This window comes from Daucus carota, chromosome 4 (genome assembly GCF_001625215.2).
Source record: "Daucus carota subsp. sativus chromosome 4, DH1 v3.0, whole genome shotgun sequence".
Taxonomy (NCBI): domain Eukaryota; kingdom Viridiplantae; phylum Streptophyta; class Magnoliopsida; order Apiales; family Apiaceae; genus Daucus; species Daucus carota.
Window position 1 is genome coordinate 35,175,354 of NC_030384.2, and position 23,299 is coordinate 35,198,652.

The window sequence follows — 23,299 nt, forward strand, 5'->3', positions numbered from 1 at the left end:
AATATTCATACTGTAACATACACTCTTCCCTTACATTTAGGCGTTGATATATGATCAGCAACTAACTACACTTGACAGACTGACAGTCATTACTTGTATATTTTTTTGCACGAACTTGATGGTTTGTACTTGTGAATCAATTTATGAAGGTTAAGCATGAGTTCTACAGGATTTTTATATTGGTTGATTTTTATAAATCAGTTTTGACCATGTCCCAAACAGAGTGCATCACTATAATTGGCGTATAAAACGTCCGAAATACGAGTAATTACTTGCAAAAAGATACTACCGCACGCATTAAAAAGTGATTCCAAAGTTTATATTGTTTGTCAACAGAATGCTTTCTAAATACAGGACGGTGGAATAGCTCAAACTTTGACACTGTTGTGCGTGCAGTAGACTAAATCCCAAAACTCTTGGGCACATGTCTGGTGAGAGTGAGATACGGACTAGCCAATTTCAGGCAATTTCATTGTCCAATTGCTGATATTGCATGCCCCTTTTGTCTTCTGCAAGACCAGACTCAAAACATGTATGATCCTTTGAGACACAACTGACCAATGCGGATCCAAATCCCAGCTAACCGCAATGGGCTTTCCCTCCTCATCAAGACACAGACGATTTGTTCGAAACGTTCGCCTCATTGTTTCTCAGTTCGGTCCCTTCCTTGCTCTACTCTCTGTCGGCTTATACCTTCTCTTCAAGGTGATGTTCATTTTGCAAAAATTCATCAACATTACGAACCTACAAATTAAATGAATTTTAAGAAAATGTGTGTGTTTAAATTGTAAATATGACAACGATGATTCGGTGTTACAGGTGGATGTTTACATCTATAGAAGTAGAGCAGCTGCGCGATACCAGCATGTACAATCCCCACCAGAAAAGATACAGACGACTCCTACTACTTACAAGAAAACCAGCACTTTCAGGTGTAAAATTTGCTGCGTTTCCTGAGATATTTGTTAACAATGTACTAAATAATGATCTACGTTGAGCCTAGAAGTATTATTTTGTGATTTTGTTATAATTAAAGGGAGGTACTAAAGATAAATGTCATCTATTTGCTTTGCTGCAACAGGAGGACTCTAACCAATGGTACTTTTGACCGCAATTTTGAGGTAACGTGGGGAGATGAAAATGCTAGTATACGCAAGAATGGCGAGCTACTCACTCTTTCCCTTGACAGTGTGTCGGGTTCAGGATTTCAGTCCAGACATGAATATCTCTTTGGAAGGATTGATATGCAGATCAAGCTTGTCCCTGGAAATTCTGCAGGCACTGTCACTACCTATTATGTAAACTTCTAACCACGCGGTATTTGAGAAACGCTTCATTAACATTAAGACATTTTCTAATTACCTGCACAAACTCTCTCTGTAACTTAATTTTTTACCCATGGAAATGTTTAAAAAGATTTATAGCATCTAAGCATATTGATTGATTAAAAAGAAAATAAATAGTACAACATATGCACTTAGGACTAGAAATTTATAAACGTAAGTGATAAGATCTTAGAACAATGGAACTAATTCAATTTTTTGATCTTTCATTGTTTTATTACCTGGAGTACTAATCACGGTTGATAAGATACTCTGCTTGTTTTGTGTATAACAGTTGTCATCTGAAGCTCAAGCCCATGAAGGCGACAACCATGATGAGATAGATTTTGAATTTTTGGGGAATTCAAGTGGTGAACCTTACACTCTTCATACAAATGTGTTCAGTCAAGGGAAGGGTAAGAGAGAGCAGCAGTTTTTTCTGTGGTTTGACCCTACTGCAGATTTTCACACCTATACGATTGTCTGGAACCCTCAACGGATTATGTAAGTGAATGCTTGACAGAGCGATTCATTATATGTTTAATGATCATTTGATAATATATAGACTTAATTACTTAATCAAAATGTATTTGTGTTTCCTTGAAGCTTCTTAGTGGATGATATACCAATCAGAGAGTTCAAGAATGCTGAATCAATTGGTGTTCCATTCCCTAAGGACCAACCAATGAAAATATACTCTAGTCTATGGAATGCTGATGAATGGGCGACACAGGGTGGACGAGTGAAGACTGACTGGACTCTGGCTCCTTTCATAGCTTCTTTCCAGAATTTCAGTGCGGATGCCTGCATCTGGGCCTCTGGTGTTTCTTCTTGTGAAAAGAACTCACCGCGGAAAAAGATGTGGTTCACACAGAAGATAAACACAGCAGACACGAGGAAAATGAGAAAAGTGCAGAAGTATAATATGGTATATGATTACTGCAAGGACAAATGGAGGTTCCCTAAAGGCCCTGCTCCAGAATGCAGGTTTTGATACTAATGTCAAGAAAAAGATCTACAATACTTTCACCAGTACATAAGTTTTTATGTAACCACAAACAAATTTCTGTTTTTTTTGTGAATTCTTTGTCAAACTAATTTAGACGGATAGATTAGGAAATGATCAATGAAACCTAAGTTTGCTACCTAGCAAACTGCACATTCGGCCTTCTCCACAGCATTACATTAAGATTCAGATGAGAAGTGATTGTTCATAGATTTACTTGTCATTGAAGATAAGAGTTCTATAAAAATCCAGATTTTCAGATGTTACTAAAACTAAAGAGGGGTCTACAAATCAGCTGTAAGTAATTATTTGTTCAGTTGACAAATTAAAATCACTGTCACAAATTCGCAAATTAGATATGAAAAAAAAAAAAATACAGATCAGAGTATGGTAGTATAACTGTACCTATGGAATATGATACAATTTGGAGGGCTTCAAATCCCTTGTAACATTGAAATAATTTAACGTCGTGATCCACTTCTCCTGAGTCTTCAAAAGATGAACAGCCACCGTATTAGGCCAAAGCTCATGAGTGCACCCTGTATGAGGCACCGGAAAATTGTACATGGACCACTTTGCATTATATCTATTCTTCCCTCTTCTCCCTTCTTTCATCCAATCTCCAAAGACTTTGTCTTCTGGACCTTCCAAATGATTCCTTGGTATATCCGAATCTCTAATCCACTCAGCTATATCCCATGAAATCAGATATCCCATACCAGACATATAATGCACAAAAGGGTCCATACTTGGACATGGAATAACATAACCATAATACAAATCTTCTCTAGGCAATGGCCTTAAAGATTCCACTAGGCTCTCTAATCTAAAATACGTATCATCGTCGCCTTTCATGATGTAATGATAAGGCGGATAAGGTACTGATGAATCATTGCTGCTAAAAATTTCGGGTAAGCTAGAAAAGAAGGTGAAAGTTTTACCTTTGTTCATGTTTTCTTGGCAATTCAGGATTATTATGTCGTCGTAAAGCATTATCTCAAGGGCAACTAGGACTTTCTGGTCCTCTTTCGTGAGGTTGCAGAACACAAATTTTACATCAACTTGAGTACCTGCTGGTCTTGATTGCGTGCCATAGATGAGACGGAGAAAGTGACGACGATTGTACTGATCAGGAAGTGTTAAGATTCCTAGTAAAATTCGGATATCGTTGGGAGAAGATGCTAATAGCTCTACAGAATCAGGGGAACTTTGAGGCAGAGAAAGAGTGCATCTGCTGAATTTTAATATATTTTCGAAGCGGATTTCGTTGATAGAAGCTAATATGCAGAGGACAATTATGCAGAAGAAAGAGGAGATCATGAACTTTCGGCCATCTGGCCTAAGAATCTTGATCATCTTATTAAACATGAGTATTTCAGAGAATCGAAGCTTGATTTGGGAAAAGGTGATGTTTATACTTGAATAAATTGTGAGTAATGCGTTTAATGGATTCATATTTGCGATACTTCCTTAGATATAAAGTTTTGTGTTGGCAATATCTTGGAATTGTGCTGCAGACTCGCGACTTTTTATCCTTGAAGAAAGGTGGCAGATGAAAAGTACCATGTTTGTGGAAAGACTAATGTATCCCAAGAAAGATATATACAATATTAATTTGTTACTTGGGGTTTAGATGGTAAATAGGAATAGGAATCAGGAATACGAACCAGAGTTATTAAAATAGAGTTATAAAAGTGAGTATGCTCGGAAATGTTAGAAATTATTTACCTATTAAATAAGATTGAGATTCTCATTACATATAATAAAATTTATTAATCGAATTTCGATTTCCGGATTCGTTAATCATGAGATGATCATGAACTTGGCTTTAGATTTTTGGATGGTGTAAACGGTCTTTTTATGTAACACATGCGACTACGTATTGTGCAGTTGAAATGCAGAAACAGGGGTGGTGGAATTTGGCCTAACGTTAGATTTACTTATTGACGGGAGGATGCTGTTTGTATAAATGGCTTTGAGTTCAAAGTTGCCAACCTTTTGCGCTTAGGTATTTTTGCATGAACGTGTTTAGCCTAAAATAACGCACTAAAGATGATCGCCATGCTTGAATTCAACGTCATTGACCTCGACGGTGCAAGTGCACGATCCAAGAAGGTTTAGATTCTATTCGAGCAAAATCTAACTCATCCCTGTCGCAGCATTGTCGATACTGTGATATAACATGCTGAAAAGAAAACTGGAGTCAAATCAACAAAAATCACCCAACTATCGTGATAATATCACTGTTGGCCGGGCTAGCATTCGGCCAGTTGGATTCAAATAACTGATTAAAAACAGAAACGCACAGGAAAAATTGAAAAACATTATTGTGTATATTGCACTTTGTAACTCCAGATTTTGGCTCATTAGCAAAGCAGATCCCACACTTTGAAACGTGGGAGTTTGTAACCCTAAGTTTCATTTAACTTTTGGTTTGTAACCCTGACCCACATATCCGTTAAAAACAGCCGTTAACTTTAACTGTTTGAGAGTTAACAATGTGTATATTAGTTTTTAACAACTATTTTTCCCCATGTGATCCCCCAAAATTAATGTATTTTATTTTGAAATTATTTCTGAACACACACAACGATGTAAAATAATTTAAAATAATTTTTAAAATATGTATTTAGATTTAAAATCTGAGAATTTATTTATTTTTACATAAATGATGTAACTTATTTTAAAATTTTAAAATAAATACATATTTTAAAAATTATTTTAAATTTTTTTACATCGTTGTGTGTGTTCAGAAATAATTTCAAAATATAATACATAAATTTTGAGAGGTTACAGGAGGTAAAGTAGCTGCTAGAAACTAATATACACACTGTTACCTCTCAAACAGTTAAAGTTAGCGGATGTGTGAGCCAGGGAAGCTAAATGAAACTTAGGGTTATAAACTGTCACGTTTCAAAGCGTGGAGTCTGATTTGCTAATGAGCCAAAGCTTGGGGTTACAAAGTGCAATATACTTTTTTTTATATCACACCGAACCGAATTATTATTCTAAACAAAATCGAACCGACCGAATTATTTCAATTCGGTTTCGTTAAGCTAAAATTATTCACATACATTTCTAGGTTCTTTTAAAATTTTATTCGCATACATTTCTAAGCACTTTTAAGAGTATCAGATTGTGTACATTTGCCAACGCCAAATAGAATTTAAAACACACTAACAATAATAAAAATCTGAGTATGATGTAAATACAGCGGTCATTTCAATTAAAATCCACCACATATTATTATGATAAAATTTTGTACACAATTCTATGCCCTAAACATTTTTTTATAAAAATCATATATACTCTGGATTAAGCAGAAAAACTTAGGGGCCGTTTGGCCAAACTTAAAAAAAGTGATTACATGCTTAAAGTAAAGAAGTGGAGTAGAAGTGATAAGTAAATAAGTTAATAAAGTGTTTGGAAAAGAAGCAGAAGAAGCTGTGAGAGAGAAGTTAGCATTCTCATCGTCTTAAAAGTGCTTCTACTTCTTTACACAAACGGATCAAGAAAAACAGAAGCTAAAAGCAGAAGCAACTTCTTGTTCCCAAACAGCCCCTTAGTAGCATGTGGTCCTAGCCAAATTCAATGCTCTAGACACAGAATACAACAAACAATGGAAACCATATTGACTAACAATATTATGATACTGGGCTCGTTTTTATGATATTAAGACTCCTGCCATAAACAAAACTACTTCAGAATTATTAGGCTATCTCCGACCCTGGAACCAATTTTTGACCTAAATTTTGGTCCAAATTTAGACCGAAATATCTTTCAATTCCAACAATTTGGCCTAAATTTTGGTCCAAATTCATATATCAATATTTTATTCTTCTAACTGTCTTTATATTATTATTCTAATCTTTTAACAATAATATAAGATTTCATATTAATATTAAACTCAATAGATTCATTAAATTAGAAAAACATTACATTTAAACAAAGAAAATAATTAAAATATTTTTTTTACCTAATTAACTAAAATAAAAAATTATCTCGGAGGGTCAAAAAATAATCTATTTGATTAAAAGTTTTAGTTATTATGTTTTTGTGTAAGGTGTATTTGCAATTAAATTTTATCGAATGTAATCTTTATCTTATGTTTAATGTATTGTTGATTTGAATTATTTTAAAAGTGTTCAAATCTTATTATATTTCATATTTAATATATAAAATTATTTAAGTAAAATATATTAAATATAATTTATAACTATTTAGTAATTATATTAACATTATTAATCATTCAATTAACTAAATATACAAAACATAAAAAGTTATTATTATATTACTAAAAAGATGTATGCCGGTGAATAGTGTTGGCCTAAATTTAGGCCAGTACTATTTACCGGTCTAAATTTGAACCTTTAACGTTAGCCTAACTGAACAACAAAAATAGTTTGTTTAAAACAAAGCGGAGCTGTTGAGCATGTTATATTAAAGGACCGTTTAGATAAATTTAAAATAAGTGTTTCTTATTTAGAATAAAGAAGTAACGTAAAAGTTAAAATTTGAAGTGTTTGAAAAATAAATAAAATCATAAAACACAAGTTAGTATTCTGAATTTCTGATAAGTATTTTTAAATATTTCAGAATAAATATATCTATTGGATTTTGCTTATAATATTTTTGTTAGTTATAATAAATTTTAATCTATTATTAATTTAAAAGAAAAATTGAATTCTATAAAATGAAAAATAAATAATTTTAAAATAATTTATAAAAATATGAATATTTTCAAAAACACGGACAAAATTGCAATTGAGTTGAATAGTTGATTACTAGCACTACAAACATTGTATCTTTGAAAATAATTTTCACCAATATTTTGGAAGAACCCTTAATGCTATATTTTTTTTATTTTTTGACAATAATAATAACAATAATAAAAAAATAATAATAATCAATATACATATATAAAGGAGAAGCGAGGGGCGTGTAGGTGGCGCCTCTCACATCGCTCCGTTCTATTTTTCTAATTTTCAGGAATTTTTGGATGAAAAATATCAAAAATTAGAACTATCTTTTTTAGTTTCCGGTATATTAGAAGTAAGTTTCAGAATCTGATTTTGTTTCAGATTATTTATGGAATATAGTAGCTTGAAAGTTTTAATCTGATTTTGTTTCTGATTATTTAATTATGGAAAAGAGTAGCACACAAGTCTCTTGGCACCTATAAATACCCCTATAGATTATAGGGTTTTGGATCATCTGGCGCCTCTCACATCGCTCCGTTCTATTTTTCTAATTTTCAGGAATTTTTGGATGAAAAATATCAAAAATTAGAACTATCTTTTTTAGTTTCCGGTATATTAGAAGTAAGTTTCAGAATCTGATTTTGTTTCAGATTATTTATGGAATATAGTAGCTTGAAAGTTTTAATCTGATTTTGTTTCTGATTATTTAATTATGGAAAAGAGTAGCACACAAGTCTCTTGGCACCTATAAATACCCCTATAGATTATAGGGTTTTGGATCATCTAAACACAAGTCTCTCTCTTCAAGTGATAGTTCTCTTACTCGATTTCTAACTCGGTGCCGTTCTTGTGGAACGATAAGTGAAGGTTGTTTATACAGTATTTTTGGATGAAAAATCAAAAATTAGAACTACCTTTTTTAGTTTCTGGTATATTAAAAGTAAGTTTCAAAATCTGATTTTGTTTCAGATTATTTATGGAATATAGTAGTTTGAAAGTTTTAATCTGATTTTGTTTCTGATTATTTAATTATGGGAAAGAGTAGCACACAAAGCTCTCTGCACCTATAAATACCCCTGTAGAATATAGGGTTTTGCCGTTTTGGATCATCTAAACACAAGTTTCTCTCTTTCAAGTGATAGTTTTCTTGCTCGATTTCTAACTCGGTGGTGCAGTTCTTGTGCAACGATAAGTGAAGGCTGTTTATACAGTATTAAAAAATAAAGGTTGTTGTAAGCAAAGGTAGTTATAGACCGTTACGTGGGAGTCGACAAATCCAAACACCGGGAAAAGAATATAGTCTTGACATGATATTGATGGATGATATTAATAAATTAACTATTAGTGATGTATGTTTGTTGGTTATTCTTCTATAATATTTATTTTGTTCATCGGACATGACTATATATTGTTGTTAATTTTTATATGATTTTTTTTAGTGGGAATTCGCAGCCGCTATCTCACGGATTTAAGTTAGATGTTTTTGCGCACAATCAATCCAAAAAAATTGGAGGAAGGTGACAATGTAAGAACATGATCACTTTTAAAAAAAACACAAATATAATTAAGATTCATCGTGTTTTAAATTGTTAATTACGTGTATAAATTTATTTTCATTTTTTCACCATAAATTATAATCCAATTTTGCAATTTTATATATTAGTATTGGTATTACATCAAGATTTTATAATATAAAATTTATTTTACCTCACAAATATTAATTTCGAAACATTAATATACATTTTATAGACAACCAAAAATTTATTTTATTATACAAATATTAATATTGAATCATTAATATAATTTTTATAGGCCGCCGCAACGCGCGGCTTCTCAACTAGTAACAATAATAATAACATTGCGCGTATAAGTATTTTCTGTTTTCTATTTTCTATTTGATACGAATTAAAGCACAACACAAAAATTACAGTTGGGACGTCTCTTCCTCACGACTGAGTTTCCCACTGATCCAATTAACAACCAAAGCCCCCTCCCCAGATCCCATCTACTCTCCGATCATGTCACAAACCCAACACGACCACAACGACACGGTGGCGTTACACCCCTCCTCCCAATCCGACATCGACGAGATCGAAAACCTCATCAATGCCGGCCCTTCTTCCGTCCTCCCCGCCAAGCCCCCCAGTCCCACACGCGCCTCCATCCCCGTCTCCTCCTCCCCTTTCATCCCCTCCAACATCCCCCCTCCTCACCCCTCTGCCCCGACCTCCTATTCCAACAAGCCCGTGTTCGTCCCCCAGGCCCCACCGCCCCCTCCTCCGCCCACCAGTCATGGGCCTAGTGGGTTTGGGTCCGGCCCAAATACGTTGACTGAGCCTGTTTGGGATACGGTGAAGAGAGATCTTTCGAGGATTGTGAGTAATTTGAAGCTGGTGGTGTTTCCTAATCCGTATAGGGAGGATCCGGGCAAGGCTATGAGGGATTGGGATCTTTGGGGGCCCTTTTTCTTTATTGTTTTTCTCGGACTCACGCTCTCTTGGTCTGCTTCTGTTAAGAAGGTTTGTGGTCTTTGTTTCCATTTCGATTACAATTGTGATTATTGTTTTATGTGTTTTTGAATTTTGGATTAGGTGTCGGTGATTTAATGTTTCGTTAAGACTATTACGTGTTTATGTGTGAATTCAAGTGCAGTATTTAGAGCGTAGGATTAATCGATATCTATCATTTTGTTTCGCCCTTGCACGTAGTAGCTGTTTCAAAATTGTGTTTGATTTATGTATTTGAGAATTAGATAGACTAACATTTGTTTGGGATTAAGTTTCCAACATGGAAAGACTGCTTTAAGTTCAGATTACTGCTTACAAATTGTTTGGTTAACGATTACTGTGGGTAGAATGAAATGAAACATGTTGAAATTAAAGCAAAAGGTGCCTTAATGGTTATGAAGAATGTATTCACAAACAATGCTACAGTTTTTAATATTAAACACAGATTATTCATATTTAACAAATGACCCTTAAATTTGTAGCTGTTTAGGAGGACTAATTTGCTATTTGTGTGCTAATTTTAACAATTTTGCTTTGCTGAGCTCATCAGTGTATGTAATCTGTACATGTTATATTTGGCACAATATGTTTGCAATGATATTCCTCTTGGTGAACAATACTTTTGCCGTGTCTGGTTGTAAGGAATAGGGTCTGGTCGGATTGTGATTATTTGGCACTAGTCTGCATGCAGATATGTCAATAATCTTCACCACCCTAGCACATATTAATTATTCTGAAATAATCCCTATGGGTATTTAATAAGAGATGAAATAATTCATAATTTAGTTTAAAAACGGAAAGACAGTTTCAAACCTACTGTTGAAGAGGAGGGTGTACTCATGGGCGGAACCAAGGGGGGGCTAGCCCCGGCGCCAGCCCCGGCTGAGAAAAAAATAATAAGTATTATTTATTTATTTTTAGTTTTTTAGTCTGGGGACAAATTAAAAAATGATTATATATATAAAAAATAGTCCACTTAACATGGTGGTTTACATCGAGAAGGCCATATTTAAAAATATAGACGATAAAATTATCTTACAACGCTATCAAAATATGCAAAATCGTAGAATTCAGCTGTCATCCGTTCCTTCCCTAAAAAAAGGCAGTAAAGATGTCACCACTTAACCTATTAGGGTATGCATATTTACTTTTAATTTTTTTGCTGAAATTTTAATAATAGTTTAGCCCGGGGTCGAAATTAATCCTGGTTCCGCCACTGGGTGTACTAACACTGGTTTGCGAAGGAGTGAACTAGACAAAAATGACCTAAATCAAGACAAAAAGTGCCTGATGGTTCACATCAATGTTTTGACCCAATTCCTGGACAATTTGCAATCTTGATGATTCAACATGGACCATTCATACTTGATGAGCTGATTTATGTCTATCATTTGTAATTGTACATGTTATTATTGGCATCATCTGTTTGCAATGATATTGCTTTCGGTGAGCAAAACCCTCTTATGCTCCGTCTCGTTGTAAACAATAGGATCAGGTCGAAATGTAATATTTATACTAGTTTGAGATAAACTATTATTATTATTATTATTATTGTCTTTTCATATGAATTTGAATTATTTCTCGATGCCACCAACATGTGGATGAATGTTCATTTCTAATATGTCGTTTTTGCAGTCTTCCCAGTTGCATTCCTTCTGCCACCATTAATTTTTTTTGTGATTTTTCATTTCATATTCTTCCAACTCTTTGGAGCATTAGAGAAGTTCTTAGTAGCAGCATAGAAGATTCAGTAATGCTTGAAGAAATTTTCTTAATCTGTTAATTGCAGAAAATTTGCTACGAGTAAAAAGCAAGGGAAAGATAGTTAATGTTTATCCTTTGTGCAACTAATAATCGTACTGGCGATTTTCGTCATTGATGTAACTCTGAGTATGCTTTTAGAATTTTCTTAATTTGTTAATTGCAGAAAATTTGCTACGAGTGAAAAAGCAAGGGAAAGATAGTCAATGTTAATCATTTGAGCAACTAATATTTGTATTGTCAATTTTTGTCATTGGTGTAACTCTTGAGTATGCTTTTAGTGGCTGTCATAATAATACAGGGAAAGTGTGTGTGCAGTTTTGGTGCTTGCCAAATATTAAGCTGCTCTTCTCTTCTTTTCTTTTTTTTAATTACTTTTATGGAAGGGGGTTACTAAATAGCATCTTGGTATTATTTCTTTGCAGTCTGAAGTTTTTGCTGTTGCGTTTGCACTTCTTGCAGCTGGTGCTGTAATATTGACACTGAATGTGTTGCTGTTGGTAAAGAATCTCTACCTCCACCTTCCTCTCTTTCTTTTATTATTTATATTAAATATTAAATATATATCTATCTATATCTCTCTGTTGTGACATTCAACTATTGGTTGCCTCAAGTTAAATCTTTCATGATATCAGGGTGGTCACATAATATTCTTCCAGAGCCTTAGTCTTTTGGGTTACTGTTTATTTCCTCTTGATGTCGGTGCCCTTATCTGCATGTTGAAGGATAATGTGGTTTTGAAGTTGGTTGTGGTCGGTGTTACACTGGCCTGGAGTTCCTGGGCTGCATATCCATTTATGAGTACTGCAGTCAGCCCTGGAAGAAAAGCTCTTGCTCTTTACCCTGTACTACTTATGTATGTATCTGTTGGTTTTCTCATCATCGCCATCAATTAGTAGCTTCCGTTGCCGGTATAGGAGTTTGTATCCCAATGAAATTGACAATCGTGACATATGATGTGTTCATTTTTGTTCTTATATGGGATAATGATGTATATTGTTTTTCAAATTTTATGTTTGAAGGTTCATGATAGAAAAATAGTACCTAGCTAAGAATTTTTTTGATTGGAAGTGTCCATTTATTTTATTATTGCATGTTATCTACTAGATTCAAAGCTCAGGTTAGTGTTATTGTCAAGAGGTTACTTAAACTGCATTCGGTGTATCAAAATTTGTAAAAATAGTCATGTTTTCAAACTTTTTTTTAGAAATACAGTCAAGGTTGTACACAAAATTGCAGCGCAGGTTGAAAGTGTTCAGTTTTGAACTCATTGCACCATATTTTTGTAAAAGGAATTACGACTTAAATGTTTCTCAGTTTTTTTTCAATAAAGCTATACAACACATATCATGATTCATAAAAGAATTGAAATAGAACAATCTTAAATAATATCAAATCACTTTCAAGTATGTGCAAAATATAAAATATTCATATTTTATTTTCTCAATCCTAAAACTGAATATTCTATTTATATTTTTCATAGGTGTAATTTTATAAATTGTTATTCGGAAGATTTTGTAAGAATAATTATGTTTTCAAAGAACAACACACAATACATGGAAAAAGAACAAAGACTATCACTAATTAAAAAAATTGAATAAAAGTCACAACAATTGAAGTTATACGAAGAAATCACCTAAATTAAAATTTGTTATAAATTATTTTGATCCGATATTATTTCAATTATTTGATTTCTGTATCAAATTCCAACCGGTTTTCCAAGAAATGGTAACGAGTCGGTGAATATAAAACCTTGATAAAGCCTCTTCCATTGTAAAAAGTACGAGTCTGACTAGTGCTAAACCAGTAAACCTAGCTTTGGGTTCCATTGTGCACATCTTTGGAATTTCAATCAGTTTTCTACTGTGTGTTTCTTTCTTTCTCAAATGGAAGATGATAAGGTGGATCCAACTCTTCTCCTTTCTTATCTGCTATCTCTTTTTTCTGTTACTTACTAATCATAACTATTATTCGACTTAATTAGGGGTTTCTGTTGTTTTTCTATGTGGTTATTTATCTAATTTAAACTCTATGAGCTGTGAGTTTACCAATAAGACTGATGCTAATGATTTATATGCAGCATTCAACTCATAATTATGATGAAGAGCATTCTTTGCTTCTCGAGTTATCTGAAAAGGACCCTCTATTTGACAAGAAGAAGGTATGCAAATGACAATTCCTCGTACATTTCTATCGTTTCAGTTAATTTTTGAGTTGCTCTTTATTTTTAACTTCATGATTCGATAGAAACTACTTCAAGTTGTGGGTATCAGTCCTGATGAATGTGTCTGCCTCAAAGGCTCGGATACTCCTGCCACATTGAATTCCGTATTGGATTTATTGCTTCAGAAGGCGAGAGTCATATACTTTACTGAGGTATGATTTGTGATGTTCTAACAGCTTTCAGACTGTCCACAATTTAGTATATCTCAAAAATTGTTGCTGTAAATTGCTGTATCATTTTTACGGAAAATATATCTTGCGGTGGTTGTTGCAAAAGTCTTCAACTGCTTCTGCTATTTTAGTTTCCCACAGCATAGCCTTGCAAGAAGTTTCTACAGTATGAAATATATGTAGGCGGTGCGAACTAGGGATTCTAAAAGATGATGCAATTTTGCTGCAGGTAGACCTCTACTTTGCTGCTAGTGATGTCATTCAATCGGTGAAGTTTCAAAACCCCAGGAATGAGCTGGAAGCTCTACAGTCAATCATGTTCCTTATTGATAATTCTATCTTGAATTCTAAACACTTGCGGGTAGATATACTACAAGATTTACGCAACATGACCCTTGAGAAGATCAATGCGTTGGGGAACACAATTAAAGATGATACTAAAATTGTAGGAAACTTTAGGTGTGAGAGGGAGAGTCGTTTGGTACATTGGGGTGAAGGCGAAGGTGTTAAAACGAAGTTGGAGATAGCTTGTAAGTTCTTCGTCATTAAAGATTGTTGTCTCACTGCTGAACTTGTCGAACAACTTCTACAGATAATTTGTGTTAAGATGGGGATCTTGTAACATTCTTTTATAAATATATTTTAGTGCCATAACATCATTTGCTTTGTAGATGTTGAAGGAGCTGGAAGGGGAGCAATAGCCAAAGAAAATCTTAAAGTAGGAGACATTGCTTTGGTGATCCCTGTCACTGTTATTATCTCGGAAGAGCTTGTGCATAAATCAGACATGGTACTATTTATCCTGAGAAGCGTGTAACCTAAAGTATCCAATCAAAATCTCAAGTATCTTTATTTGATAACAGTATAACGATTATGCCTTGGTGTTATATATTCATTTTCTGGTTGCAGTTTCCCGTTTTGGAAAAAATCGAGGGCATCACATCTGAAACAATGTTGTTGTTGTGGAGTATGAAGGAGAAGCACAATCATGAATCAAAATTTAAATTCTACTTTGACACACTTCCTGAAGTATTTAATACAGGTCGGCTTTCTGTCGTTGATTTTTTATTATGCACATCTTGTTATTATCTGTTGCTTTATTGATTTCGTATTTTAGTTGAATTACTTTATTTGTTGTTCTTCCTGTAAATGCTAAAAAGAAGCCATTCAAGGGAGCAATTAATTACAAGATGAATATGTAAACACATTGTCCAAATAGATGCTTCTGCCTACAGCTTATCTGAACCGTGTGCTATTTTTTCCTTCTTTTACTATCTTATTGTTGACACTGTTAGTTTAAAAGATGATAAGCCTGAAAATGAAGGAATGAACAGGATTTTCTGAATGGTCTTGTTAAGCAAAATGTGGTCTTTATGAGTGCAGGCTTGAGCTTTGGAGTTGATGCACTATTGGAGTTAGATGGAACCTTGTTACTAGAAGAAATAGTGCAAGCCAAAGAGGTGGTTGAGCCTGTAAATCCACTTTTTTGTCAAAATTTGAAGATTATATACATTCAGACGACATTTTCATGTACAGTATGGTTATTATGTGGAAATTTCACATTTTAAGAAGGACCTAGTATTTAGAGTCCTAGATAAGTTTTCATATTCCTCTCTTTCTAATGCTGAGGTCCAGGCCTCAATAAATTATTGTATTTCGTTTGAAGCAACTAACTGAATATCTATATAATATATAAGTGGATGGAAAATGTAAGTTAGTTGTCCTTGGTCATCAGTTTGTTGGTTCCTTGTTGATATATTCTGCATGGTTATTATTTCTAATACTTACTAAAACCTCTAGTGTCATTTATAATCTGGAGGGAATAAAAGAACATATCACTATCTTTAAAGTTCTTGTTTCGATTCAGAGAATTACCAGATTGCTATCTCAAGCCATTGTGCAATTTATTGCAGCACTTGCGCACTCAATATGACGAGTTATTTCCTGCACTTTACCATGCTCGGCCTGATATATTTCCTCCAGACTTGTACACATGGGAAAACTTCTTATGGGCTTGTGAGCTGTGGTATTCTAACAGCATGAAAGTTATGTTCCCTAATGGAAGATTTCAAACGTGCTTAGTTCCTATTGCAGGCTTCCTCAATCATTCGGTTTGTCTCAATCTTGCTTTTATTGTCTTAATTTTCACCTTCATTTGTAAAATTAAAACATACTCCCTGAGAGTCAAGATAGTCACGTTAGAGAGCTGCTGCCACTGTCTGCACAGGGGCAGAGCCACCCATAGGCCAGCATATGTGGTGGCCCACTATGAAAATTCAAAGAACATTTTATTATGTATATTTCTATGGACCATACATCAGTTCGCCCTTTTTCCTTCTAGAAACTTAGTTATTGTTGCTTCTGGTGAGGTTTTGTATGAATTAGAAGTAAGATTTCAGTGTAACCTACCTATGCACTGTGGTTTTATGAAAACATGCATGACTCTTGAATTCATTCTGCTGTATATTTAAATGAAAAATGGTTCAACAAATACTGCCGCAATAGGAATGGAGTTAGTTATTTTACCTCACCCTCATAAAATTTTCACCTTCGCCACTGTGTTTCGTTCATACTTTTTCCCATCTGACTTGTGTCCTGTCTTGCCTTGTTCGTTTTCATTTGTACAATTCCACAGATTAATCCGCACATAATGCAGTATGGGAAAGTAGACTCTGCTACAAACTGTTTAAAGTTCCCTCTTTCAAGACCGTGCAATGCTGGGGAACAATGTTTTCTGAGTTATGGGAAACTCTCTAGTTCTCATCTGATTACATTTTATGGGTTTTCAACTCAAGCAGACAATCCCTATGATGTCATTCCAATCGGTACACTTCTGTCTTGTACCTCTTAAAATAGTTTCATCCTCTTACTGATTATGTGTATATTATCTTGTACATAATTTGCTTGCAGATACATGTATATATGTCTAGTCTAAACAGAGTTTTGCTTCACTTGGTTGCTGCTTGTTCTTTATCATACCTTCTTCAATCCTTTTGCAGATTTAGATCTGCCCAATATTGATGATTATGAAAATGGAAACCTAATGTCTGATTGGACCAATCATATGGTGAGGGGTACTTGGCTCTCAGAAAATCATGAGATATTCCACTATGGATTGCCATCTCCTTTACTGGAACATTTCCGTAGAGCTCAGGGTTCTGCTATGCAACCAAGTACCATAGTATGTTTTCTACCGTGTACTATTTCTGAATGTCTTCTACTACTTCATTATTCCACAATAATGCAAAAAGTTTAATAGTTTTGCTCTTTGCTTGCAATTATCTCGAGCTGATTCAGTAATTCTTTAAAATAATTCAGACGCAAGAAAACTTGGCAATCGAATTAGAAATCCTCTCAGTTCTTTGCTCTACCTTTGAAGACATGATGCAAGGCATATGTGATACTGATGATGATGACAGGTTGATACAGTTTTGATTTGCAGCTTGTAATAATGTTTCCACAAGTGCATGCTATCAGTTCTCTAATCGTAATTATCTATGGTTCATACAGGGAAAATGGAAGTTGGGATGTAAAATTAGCATCAACATTTAAAAAATCGCAAAGAAGGATATTTTCCTCCATTGTAACTTCTTGTAAAGCTGGTAGCAAGTTGGTGGAACATGAGTTGTCGAAATGTGGAGCTTAGGGCAGTTGACAGGGAATATTAGATTACTATTTGTTCTTTTTCATGATATTTAGGAGTGAAGAATTTTTCTAATCGTGTGTTATATAATTATTATTATCTTTTTGTTATGATCAATCACAGAAAATGTAAATACTCGTTCATACATGCCTTCATCAATATTTTTCCTGCTGAGCTTTACAAATTGTATAGACTGTCTTTTGAAGATATAGAAAACACCCACACTTGCGTATCATTCACAATCCAAGTTCTAAGCACCATGAAATACAGATTTTTAAAAGTCTCCCGATTGTTCATGTATGATCCTTCTGTTTAATGTTCCTTTGAACAGGGATCCTGCAAGATGCAAACATATGACCTTAGAAAACGATTATTATATACCTGAAAGTTATAGGGGTCATTTGGCTAAGATTAAAAAAAATGACTTCGTGCTTAAAATAAAAAAGTGGAGTAGAAATATGAAGCAGAAGTAGAAGTAGAACTTTTAAATTAAGTGTTTGGTTACTTGAACTTATAAGTTTTTTTTAGTGTTTGGATGATTTGACTTGTAAGTTCATGCAGTGTTTGCTATATTATAATATTATTTTTAAAAGAGTTTATATTGATGAACAGGAAATAGAAGGAAAGAAAAGAAGCTTCAACTCCTAGCTTCTGAATTATCACTTATGAAATCCAAAAAAGCGCGTGGCTTCTTTTCCCAAACACCGGCCAACTTCTGTTTTGAGTAAAATAAGCCCATGCTTCTCTGCCCCCAAACAGCCACATAGTTTGCAATTTGCATTCTGTCATCTATAGTTTTTTAGATATCAATTCATAAATTAATAACAAAAAAATAAAAATCTGATTAATTTGAGCAACACTGGACGTTCAATTCTCTTTTGAATACATTATCAGATATACAAGTATGCTTCCTTAATGTTTGCAAATGCTTCTTCGAGAAGAAGATCAAGCATACTCGCCAATCATGTCTCTGAATTCTGATTCCTAAGAATTCAGCAACAAATGCGACTTGATCAGTTCTCCGCTGGAAACAAGAACAAACGAACATCAGAAAAGTATATTAGATCTTTTGATTCCATGAGAGTATGGTAATCTGTCAGGACATACTAAGGTAAGTGCTTGCACTTCATTACTATCGTAACTGGCTTAGGCTACACGGTCAACTGAAACCTACAACAAGAAATACATCTGGTAGAATAAATGACAGAAAACATCAAGATAACACCTGAACCTGCACATATACCAGTAATTGAGCAAGCTAGTCAAAGTGGGACTCAACAGAAGCCACAAATTTGTCAGCTGGACTACATCAGCCAGCTGATCAAATAGTAATCAACTTGTACTACTAGATTGTCAATTCTGTCTCTCACATTTCAGGGGACTCTAGCAACTTGTATACTTAGAGCAAATCCAATGCAATGTTATAGTTGGCACTATAGCTATATTATAGCATCAAATGTTAAAAAACTGAACTCCAGAGGGCAGATATATTTGGATGCATCAATGCAAAGACTCATCCTTGGTTTTATATTTGAAACCAAGGATGGATCTCTCCTTCATTGCCACATCACAACAACTATAAATGGAGGTTAGAAGTGACACAGTATCGAATTGTACATCACCAAATATCAAAAGCATTTTAAATTGAGTAGAAGTTATAAAAAAATGGCTTTATTTGAAACTAGTTACGAAACTAGCACTGGGGTGCAACTTTAATATTAGAATCAACAAACACTATTTGATGCTGTATTATAACAGTAGCAATAGATATTTAGCATCTAGGATTGGACTTGCTCTTATAGAGCGAACTCTTTTAACTGTAGCTAATCAAACACAATTTAATAGTCCAACCAATACATGGATTATAAACTCAGGTGTCACTTATCAACTACTCTCCTCTACCATTCCCTGTCAATGCCTGAAGTCCGAAAACCAAAAATCTGATCTATATTTACTGATACTTAAATGTCTAGTGTTGACATATTGGTGGTTTTATTTTGCCTCTTGATTTGACACTAAAACAATTATTATATGTTCCAAAATTCTAGTGCAATCTGATACTGATAACTTGGTTCACTGTAGATAATCTTCTATATTTCTTCATTAACTGTACTTTTGATTAGAAGAGAAAAGGAATACAGAAGACAGTCAAGGGGAAAAGGAAATTGAAGATTCACATTTTAAACCAACAGGGATCAAATTGGGATAATACCATAGACTTGCATTCCAGAACCATCAGCAATTGTCACAAAACTATACATAATTTACTCCAATATCTATGATGAAAAAGAATCAAGAGTCACACTTTTTCCGCAACTGTAGTCTTTATCACACAACAAAAAGGTGGGATTTTTACTAGCATCTGATTTAAAACTTGTGCCAGAAACAGATGCTTTTATCTGTCCTCCCACTCCAAAAACACCTTCCCTATTTATGACATACTCACAAGACGAACTAGGCAAATGTGGCGCAAAAACAACATGCATTTCCCTCTTTGTTCGTCTACACGATATATTAGCATCACCCTCACCCATGGCATTACCAACTATCTCCTCATTCATGGACAAAAACAATCTAGAGTTAACACAACTAGCCCACGAAATCCCCAATGCAGGACAAATCCTCCGTCCGGAACTATACAAATCAATATTCCCAATCCTCAAAGCATTCAAATCCCCCGATGATCGCATCACATCAACCACCTGATTCGTAACCAAAACCGCAATGCCATACCTCTTTGCCAATAATTTTAACTTAATCGAAATCTTGAAAAACAAACTTGCCCTCCTCTTAAGATCAAATGGGGTATTCTCAAATTCAGACCTAAACAACGCCGCTATCGAATCAATCACAATCACCTTAATCGGCATTGCCTTACGAGACTCCTCCGCCAACGCAGAATCTAGCTTAAGCACAACATCAAACAGGTGGTCCGCAGAATGCAAGTCCTGCACATGAACATTATTGCACACACATTCAACAGAATCAAATAGTTGGGGGTACGATAAGTAAAATGCTTTCGACAATTGCTCGAAACGACGAAAAGGGTAGGGGGGTTCAGAGTGGAGATACAGCGAGGATGCTGAAAGGCCACCGAGTGATAGTGGGAGCTGAGCAGAGAGGAGGAGCTGGAGGGCTAATTGGGTCTTGCCGGACCCACTTTCGCCGGAAAGTTCGGTGATGGACCCACAAGGTACGCCGCCGGCGAGAAATTGATCAAGAATTGGACAGCCCAGTGTACATTTTTGGGCGGGAAGTAAAATCTCAGGCCTCATTTGAAAATATTAATGACGTATTAACTTATTGCATTTATATAGGATAATGAGCGTATTAGACCGGCCCCACTGAACTATGGTACCATTTTATTACATATATATATTATCTAGATTTATATTATTTATAATACTAATTTTAAACTAGCATAATTAATTAATATTAGTGTACTTTGAAAATAATGTACAAAAAATGGTTTTTAGAGCTCTTAAAATACGTAGAATAATTTAAAAATATTTTCCACTTAAAATGTTATTTGCAAAGTAAAGTTTTCTCGAAGATTTTTCGAATTAAAAAAAGACTGAATTAACTAAAGATGTTATTACTGCGTCCGAATAGTATTCGTGACGGAGGGTATGGCATTTTGCACACTTTGAATTCACATACCTACATTTGCACACTTTGAATTCACATGCATTTGCATGAATGAATGATTGGCTGATGGCTCATTTGTCATTTCAGTACACTAAGGAGTAAGGGGTAAGTTTTTTTGTCCAATATACAGTATTTGACTCTTGATTGGTGAAAAGTAACTGATGAAGCACTCAACTTCTTTTGTCCTTTCAGCCAGAGGAAATGCTTACGCAATGATAAAAATCTTAAACGATCTTTTAGCCTTCTCTGTATGAATATGATGATCCAATTTGTTTCCAACCCAGAATTGCCAGCATCATTTTAAGATATACTAACATCAAAACATAATTTCTGATTAGCTGCGGAAATTTCGCTTGACTGAGCTAACCAGTGTCATTAAGATATTGTAAATTATTGATTATGCATAAGCCGAGAACGTGCAGTTGCAATTTGCATAACCTTGAGCGCATAATATTTGACTTGCCTCCGGCTTATTATTGTTCAACTTCATGGAAACTTCATCCAAGCTTCCAACTTGCTATTATGTACTAATTTCATTGACCAATTCACTTAATCTTTAGATTTATTAACAGAGTTATTCAACTAATTTGGTTTATTTATATCAGAGCATCTGGTTTACATCATGTCTTGGATTAGTAAATTCTTCCTCTTCTGAGTATCTGGTTTGGAAAGGCTGATTGTCAATGGCTAAAGAAGCCTCATTTTGTCATGTCTTCTTGAGCTTCAAAGGGGAAACTCGCAACAACTTCACTTGCTTCTTGCATGAGGCCTTGAAAGCCCAAGGATTTGTAGCTTTCATGGACAAAAATGACATCCATGTCGGTGACGAAGTAGATTTGACGATTAAAGAGGGAATTCGAAACTCTATGAGCGCCATAATTGTGTTCTCCCAAAATTATGCGTATTCCACGTGGTGTCTTGATGAACTCGTCCTCATCCTGGAACGCAAGAAGAATTCCAGGTATTTCATTATGCCGATATTTTATGAGGTTGAAATCAGAGATATTAGGCACCAGCTCGGGAATTACGGTGTGGCGCTTGAAAAGCATAGCGTGAGGCACAGCCACAAAGTGGAGAAGTGGCGAGAAGCTCTGGCTGAAGTTGGAAATATATTTGGCGAACATGTACAGGGGTAATATTTTTTAATCTTCACTGATTTTACAATGATTTTATGTTTGAGGCACAATTGAGAAGTGCAGAACAATTGTTTGGAAAAAATTTCACCTTTTGAATGTTGCATTATTTTACAGCAGAATAATAGTGTTCTTCGCGTTCTCACGCTAAAAATTGTTCTCCGCTGAGCGCGAAATACTATGCCCGTAGTTTCTTGAACAAGTGTGAAATGTCTTGTGCATTGTTATCACTTGCAGGTTACAGAGCACTTTTATCCAAAACACTGTCAATCTATTTCGAGAAAAATTGGCTGCCAAGTTCCCAGAATGCCGCCTCCCAACGGTAAGGAGTACAGAGTTGCAAGGCAGTTCTTCATCATCCTTTCTGAGGCGTGGGCCATCTGACGACAAGGTGATTCTTTACACGACTAGTGTTAACAATGGCCTAGGTGCGAATGGGCTGGTAAAGGCGAATCTGGTGAGTGGAAATGTTGTGTTTGAAGAGCGGAACTGTTCAAAAGAGCCAAAGTATCTGATAGAGCTTCAAGAGCTGGTGGGTAATGACAAGGTGAGGTTTCCTATGGTGGTTGTGAATGGGAAGGACTTGTGTGGAGAAGAGGAAGTGGAAGGTTTAGAGGATTTTCAAGGCATGGCGAAGCTCAAAGCGACTCTGAATATATTGTATGCTGGACAGATGCAAATGGAGAGCATAAGCAATTACATGAAAACTACCAGTTCAATTTTAGGTTGGGATGAGAAGCGTTTTTAAGGGTGATGATTTACATTATGCGAAATAATTCGTGTTGCAAAGTTTGTTTTATGCAGTGCTGAGGCCGAAATTTCATTCTTGATCTATTCTTTTACATAAAGAACGATGGATACACACTAATGTAGCCCGTCAATTATTTAGATTTTATTGGATAATCTATTGTAGCGTAGAGCACAGAGATCAGATACTGCAACTCTGCAAGCACATTCGACGAACACATGAAATGCAATTGCAAGCTAAATTACTAAATTACATATCATATTATAGCAGGTTTGTCAAATGAAGGAAAAAAATCTAAGATCAAGTGGCCAGGCCATCCTTGTCGATGTGCCCATTTTTTAGAAACTGTTACTGTACTGCCTTTATGAACTGGGCAGGTCATCTGACACTTTACATGGACCAATTCATGCAACTGGCTAGCACCGGAAGTTATACTC

At 34.8% G+C, this 23,299-nt stretch overlaps 6 protein-coding genes across 6 annotated transcripts; 4 read left to right on the forward strand and 2 right to left on the reverse strand.

Annotated features, from left to right (window-relative positions):
* The first annotated feature begins 375 nt into the window (after positions 1 to 375).
* Positions 376 to 2,493, forward strand: LOC108217311 (xyloglucan endotransglucosylase protein 7). The gene is made up of 5 exons (XM_064090993.1): positions 376 to 705; positions 820 to 932; positions 1,082 to 1,298; positions 1,618 to 1,826; positions 1,929 to 2,493. The coding sequence occupies exons 1-5, from the start codon at positions 589 to 591 to the stop codon at positions 2,314 to 2,316; spliced, it is 1,044 nt and encodes a 347-aa protein (XP_063947063.1). The 5' UTR covers positions 376 to 588; the 3' UTR covers positions 2,317 to 2,493.
* A 26-nt stretch (positions 2,494 to 2,519) lies between these two features.
* LOC108218007 (uncharacterized) lies at positions 2,520 to 3,834 on the reverse strand. The gene has a single exon (XM_017390929.2). It carries the CDS (start codon positions 3,781 to 3,783, stop codon positions 2,734 to 2,736), a length of 1,050 nt encoding a protein of 349 aa, XP_017246418.1. The 5' UTR covers positions 3,784 to 3,834; the 3' UTR covers positions 2,520 to 2,733.
* A 5,092-nt stretch (positions 3,835 to 8,926) lies between these two features.
* LOC108215898 (protein YIP4b-like) lies at positions 8,927 to 12,360 on the forward strand. Its single transcript, XM_017388513.2, has 3 exons — positions 8,927 to 9,547; positions 11,722 to 11,796; positions 11,932 to 12,360. Exons 1-3 carry the CDS (start codon positions 9,047 to 9,049, stop codon positions 12,190 to 12,192), a joined length of 837 nt encoding a protein of 278 aa, XP_017244002.2. The 5' UTR covers positions 8,927 to 9,046; the 3' UTR covers positions 12,193 to 12,360.
* Positions 12,361 to 13,057: 697 nt separating this feature from the next.
* On the forward strand, positions 13,058 to 17,507 carry LOC108215813 (uncharacterized). The gene is made up of 12 exons (XM_017388394.2): positions 13,058 to 13,197; positions 13,377 to 13,457; positions 13,544 to 13,672; positions 13,920 to 14,220; positions 14,362 to 14,480; positions 14,600 to 14,732; positions 15,074 to 15,150; positions 15,604 to 15,801; positions 16,326 to 16,515; positions 16,690 to 16,871; positions 17,009 to 17,109; positions 17,201 to 17,507. The coding sequence occupies exons 1-12, from the start codon at positions 13,183 to 13,185 to the stop codon at positions 17,334 to 17,336; spliced, it is 1,662 nt and encodes a 553-aa protein (XP_017243883.1). The 5' UTR covers positions 13,058 to 13,182; the 3' UTR covers positions 17,337 to 17,507.
* A 733-nt stretch (positions 17,508 to 18,240) lies between these two features.
* On the reverse strand, positions 18,241 to 20,627 carry LOC108217881 (DNA repair protein XRCC3 homolog). Its single transcript, XM_017390782.2, has 2 exons — positions 19,546 to 20,627; positions 18,241 to 18,357 (listed from the first exon to the last, which is right to left on the reverse strand). Exon 1 carries the CDS (start codon positions 20,606 to 20,608, stop codon positions 19,610 to 19,612), a length of 999 nt encoding a protein of 332 aa, XP_017246271.1. The 5' UTR covers positions 20,609 to 20,627; the 3' UTR covers positions 18,241 to 18,357; positions 19,546 to 19,609.
* A 911-nt stretch (positions 20,628 to 21,538) lies between these two features.
* On the forward strand, positions 21,539 to 23,029 carry LOC108216646 (disease resistance protein RPV1-like). Its single transcript, XM_017389472.2, has 2 exons — positions 21,539 to 22,113; positions 22,352 to 23,029. Exons 1-2 carry the CDS (start codon positions 21,665 to 21,667, stop codon positions 22,860 to 22,862), a joined length of 960 nt encoding a protein of 319 aa, XP_017244961.1. The 5' UTR covers positions 21,539 to 21,664; the 3' UTR covers positions 22,863 to 23,029.
* Positions 23,030 to 23,299: the final 270 nt, after the last annotated feature.

Bases quoted from the DNA above. Each gene is read 5' to 3' on its own strand.
- LOC108218007 (XM_017390929.2), bottom strand. From the start codon at position 3,783: ATGAATCCATTAAACGCATTACTCACAATTTATTCAAGTATAAACATC.
- LOC108215813 (XM_017388394.2), top strand. The intron at 14,733-15,073 runs GTCGGCTTTCTG...TTATGAGTGCAG, and splicing joins TCCTGAAGTATTTAATACAG to GCTTGAGCTTTGGAGTTGAT. The intron at 16,516-16,689 runs GTACACTTCTGT...ATCCTTTTGCAG, and splicing joins CTATGATGTCATTCCAATCG to ATTTAGATCTGCCCAATATT.
- LOC108216646 (XM_017389472.2), top strand. From the start codon at position 21,665: ATGGCTAAAGAAGCCTCATTTTGTCATGTCTTCTTGAGCTTCAAAGGG. The intron at 22,114-22,351 runs GTAATATTTTTT...TATCACTTGCAG, and splicing joins TTTGGCGAACATGTACAGGG to GTTACAGAGCACTTTTATCC.
- LOC108217311 (XM_064090993.1), top strand. From the start codon at position 589: ATGGGCTTTCCCTCCTCATCAAGACACAGACGATTTGTTCGAAACGTT. The intron at 933-1,081 runs GTGTAAAATTTG...TTGCTGCAACAG, and splicing joins AAGAAAACCAGCACTTTCAG to GAGGACTCTAACCAATGGTA. The intron at 1,299-1,617 runs GTAAACTTCTAA...TGTGTATAACAG, and splicing joins GCACTGTCACTACCTATTAT to TTGTCATCTGAAGCTCAAGC.
- LOC108215898 (XM_017388513.2), top strand. From the start codon at position 9,047: ATGTCACAAACCCAACACGACCACAACGACACGGTGGCGTTACACCCC. The intron at 9,548-11,721 runs GTTTGTGGTCTT...ATTTCTTTGCAG, and splicing joins GGTCTGCTTCTGTTAAGAAG to TCTGAAGTTTTTGCTGTTGC. The intron at 11,797-11,931 runs GTAAAGAATCTC...TCATGATATCAG, and splicing joins CACTGAATGTGTTGCTGTTG to GGTGGTCACATAATATTCTT.
- LOC108217881 (XM_017390782.2), bottom strand. From the start codon at position 20,608: ATGAGGCCTGAGATTTTACTTCCCGCCCAAAAATGTACACTGGGCTGT.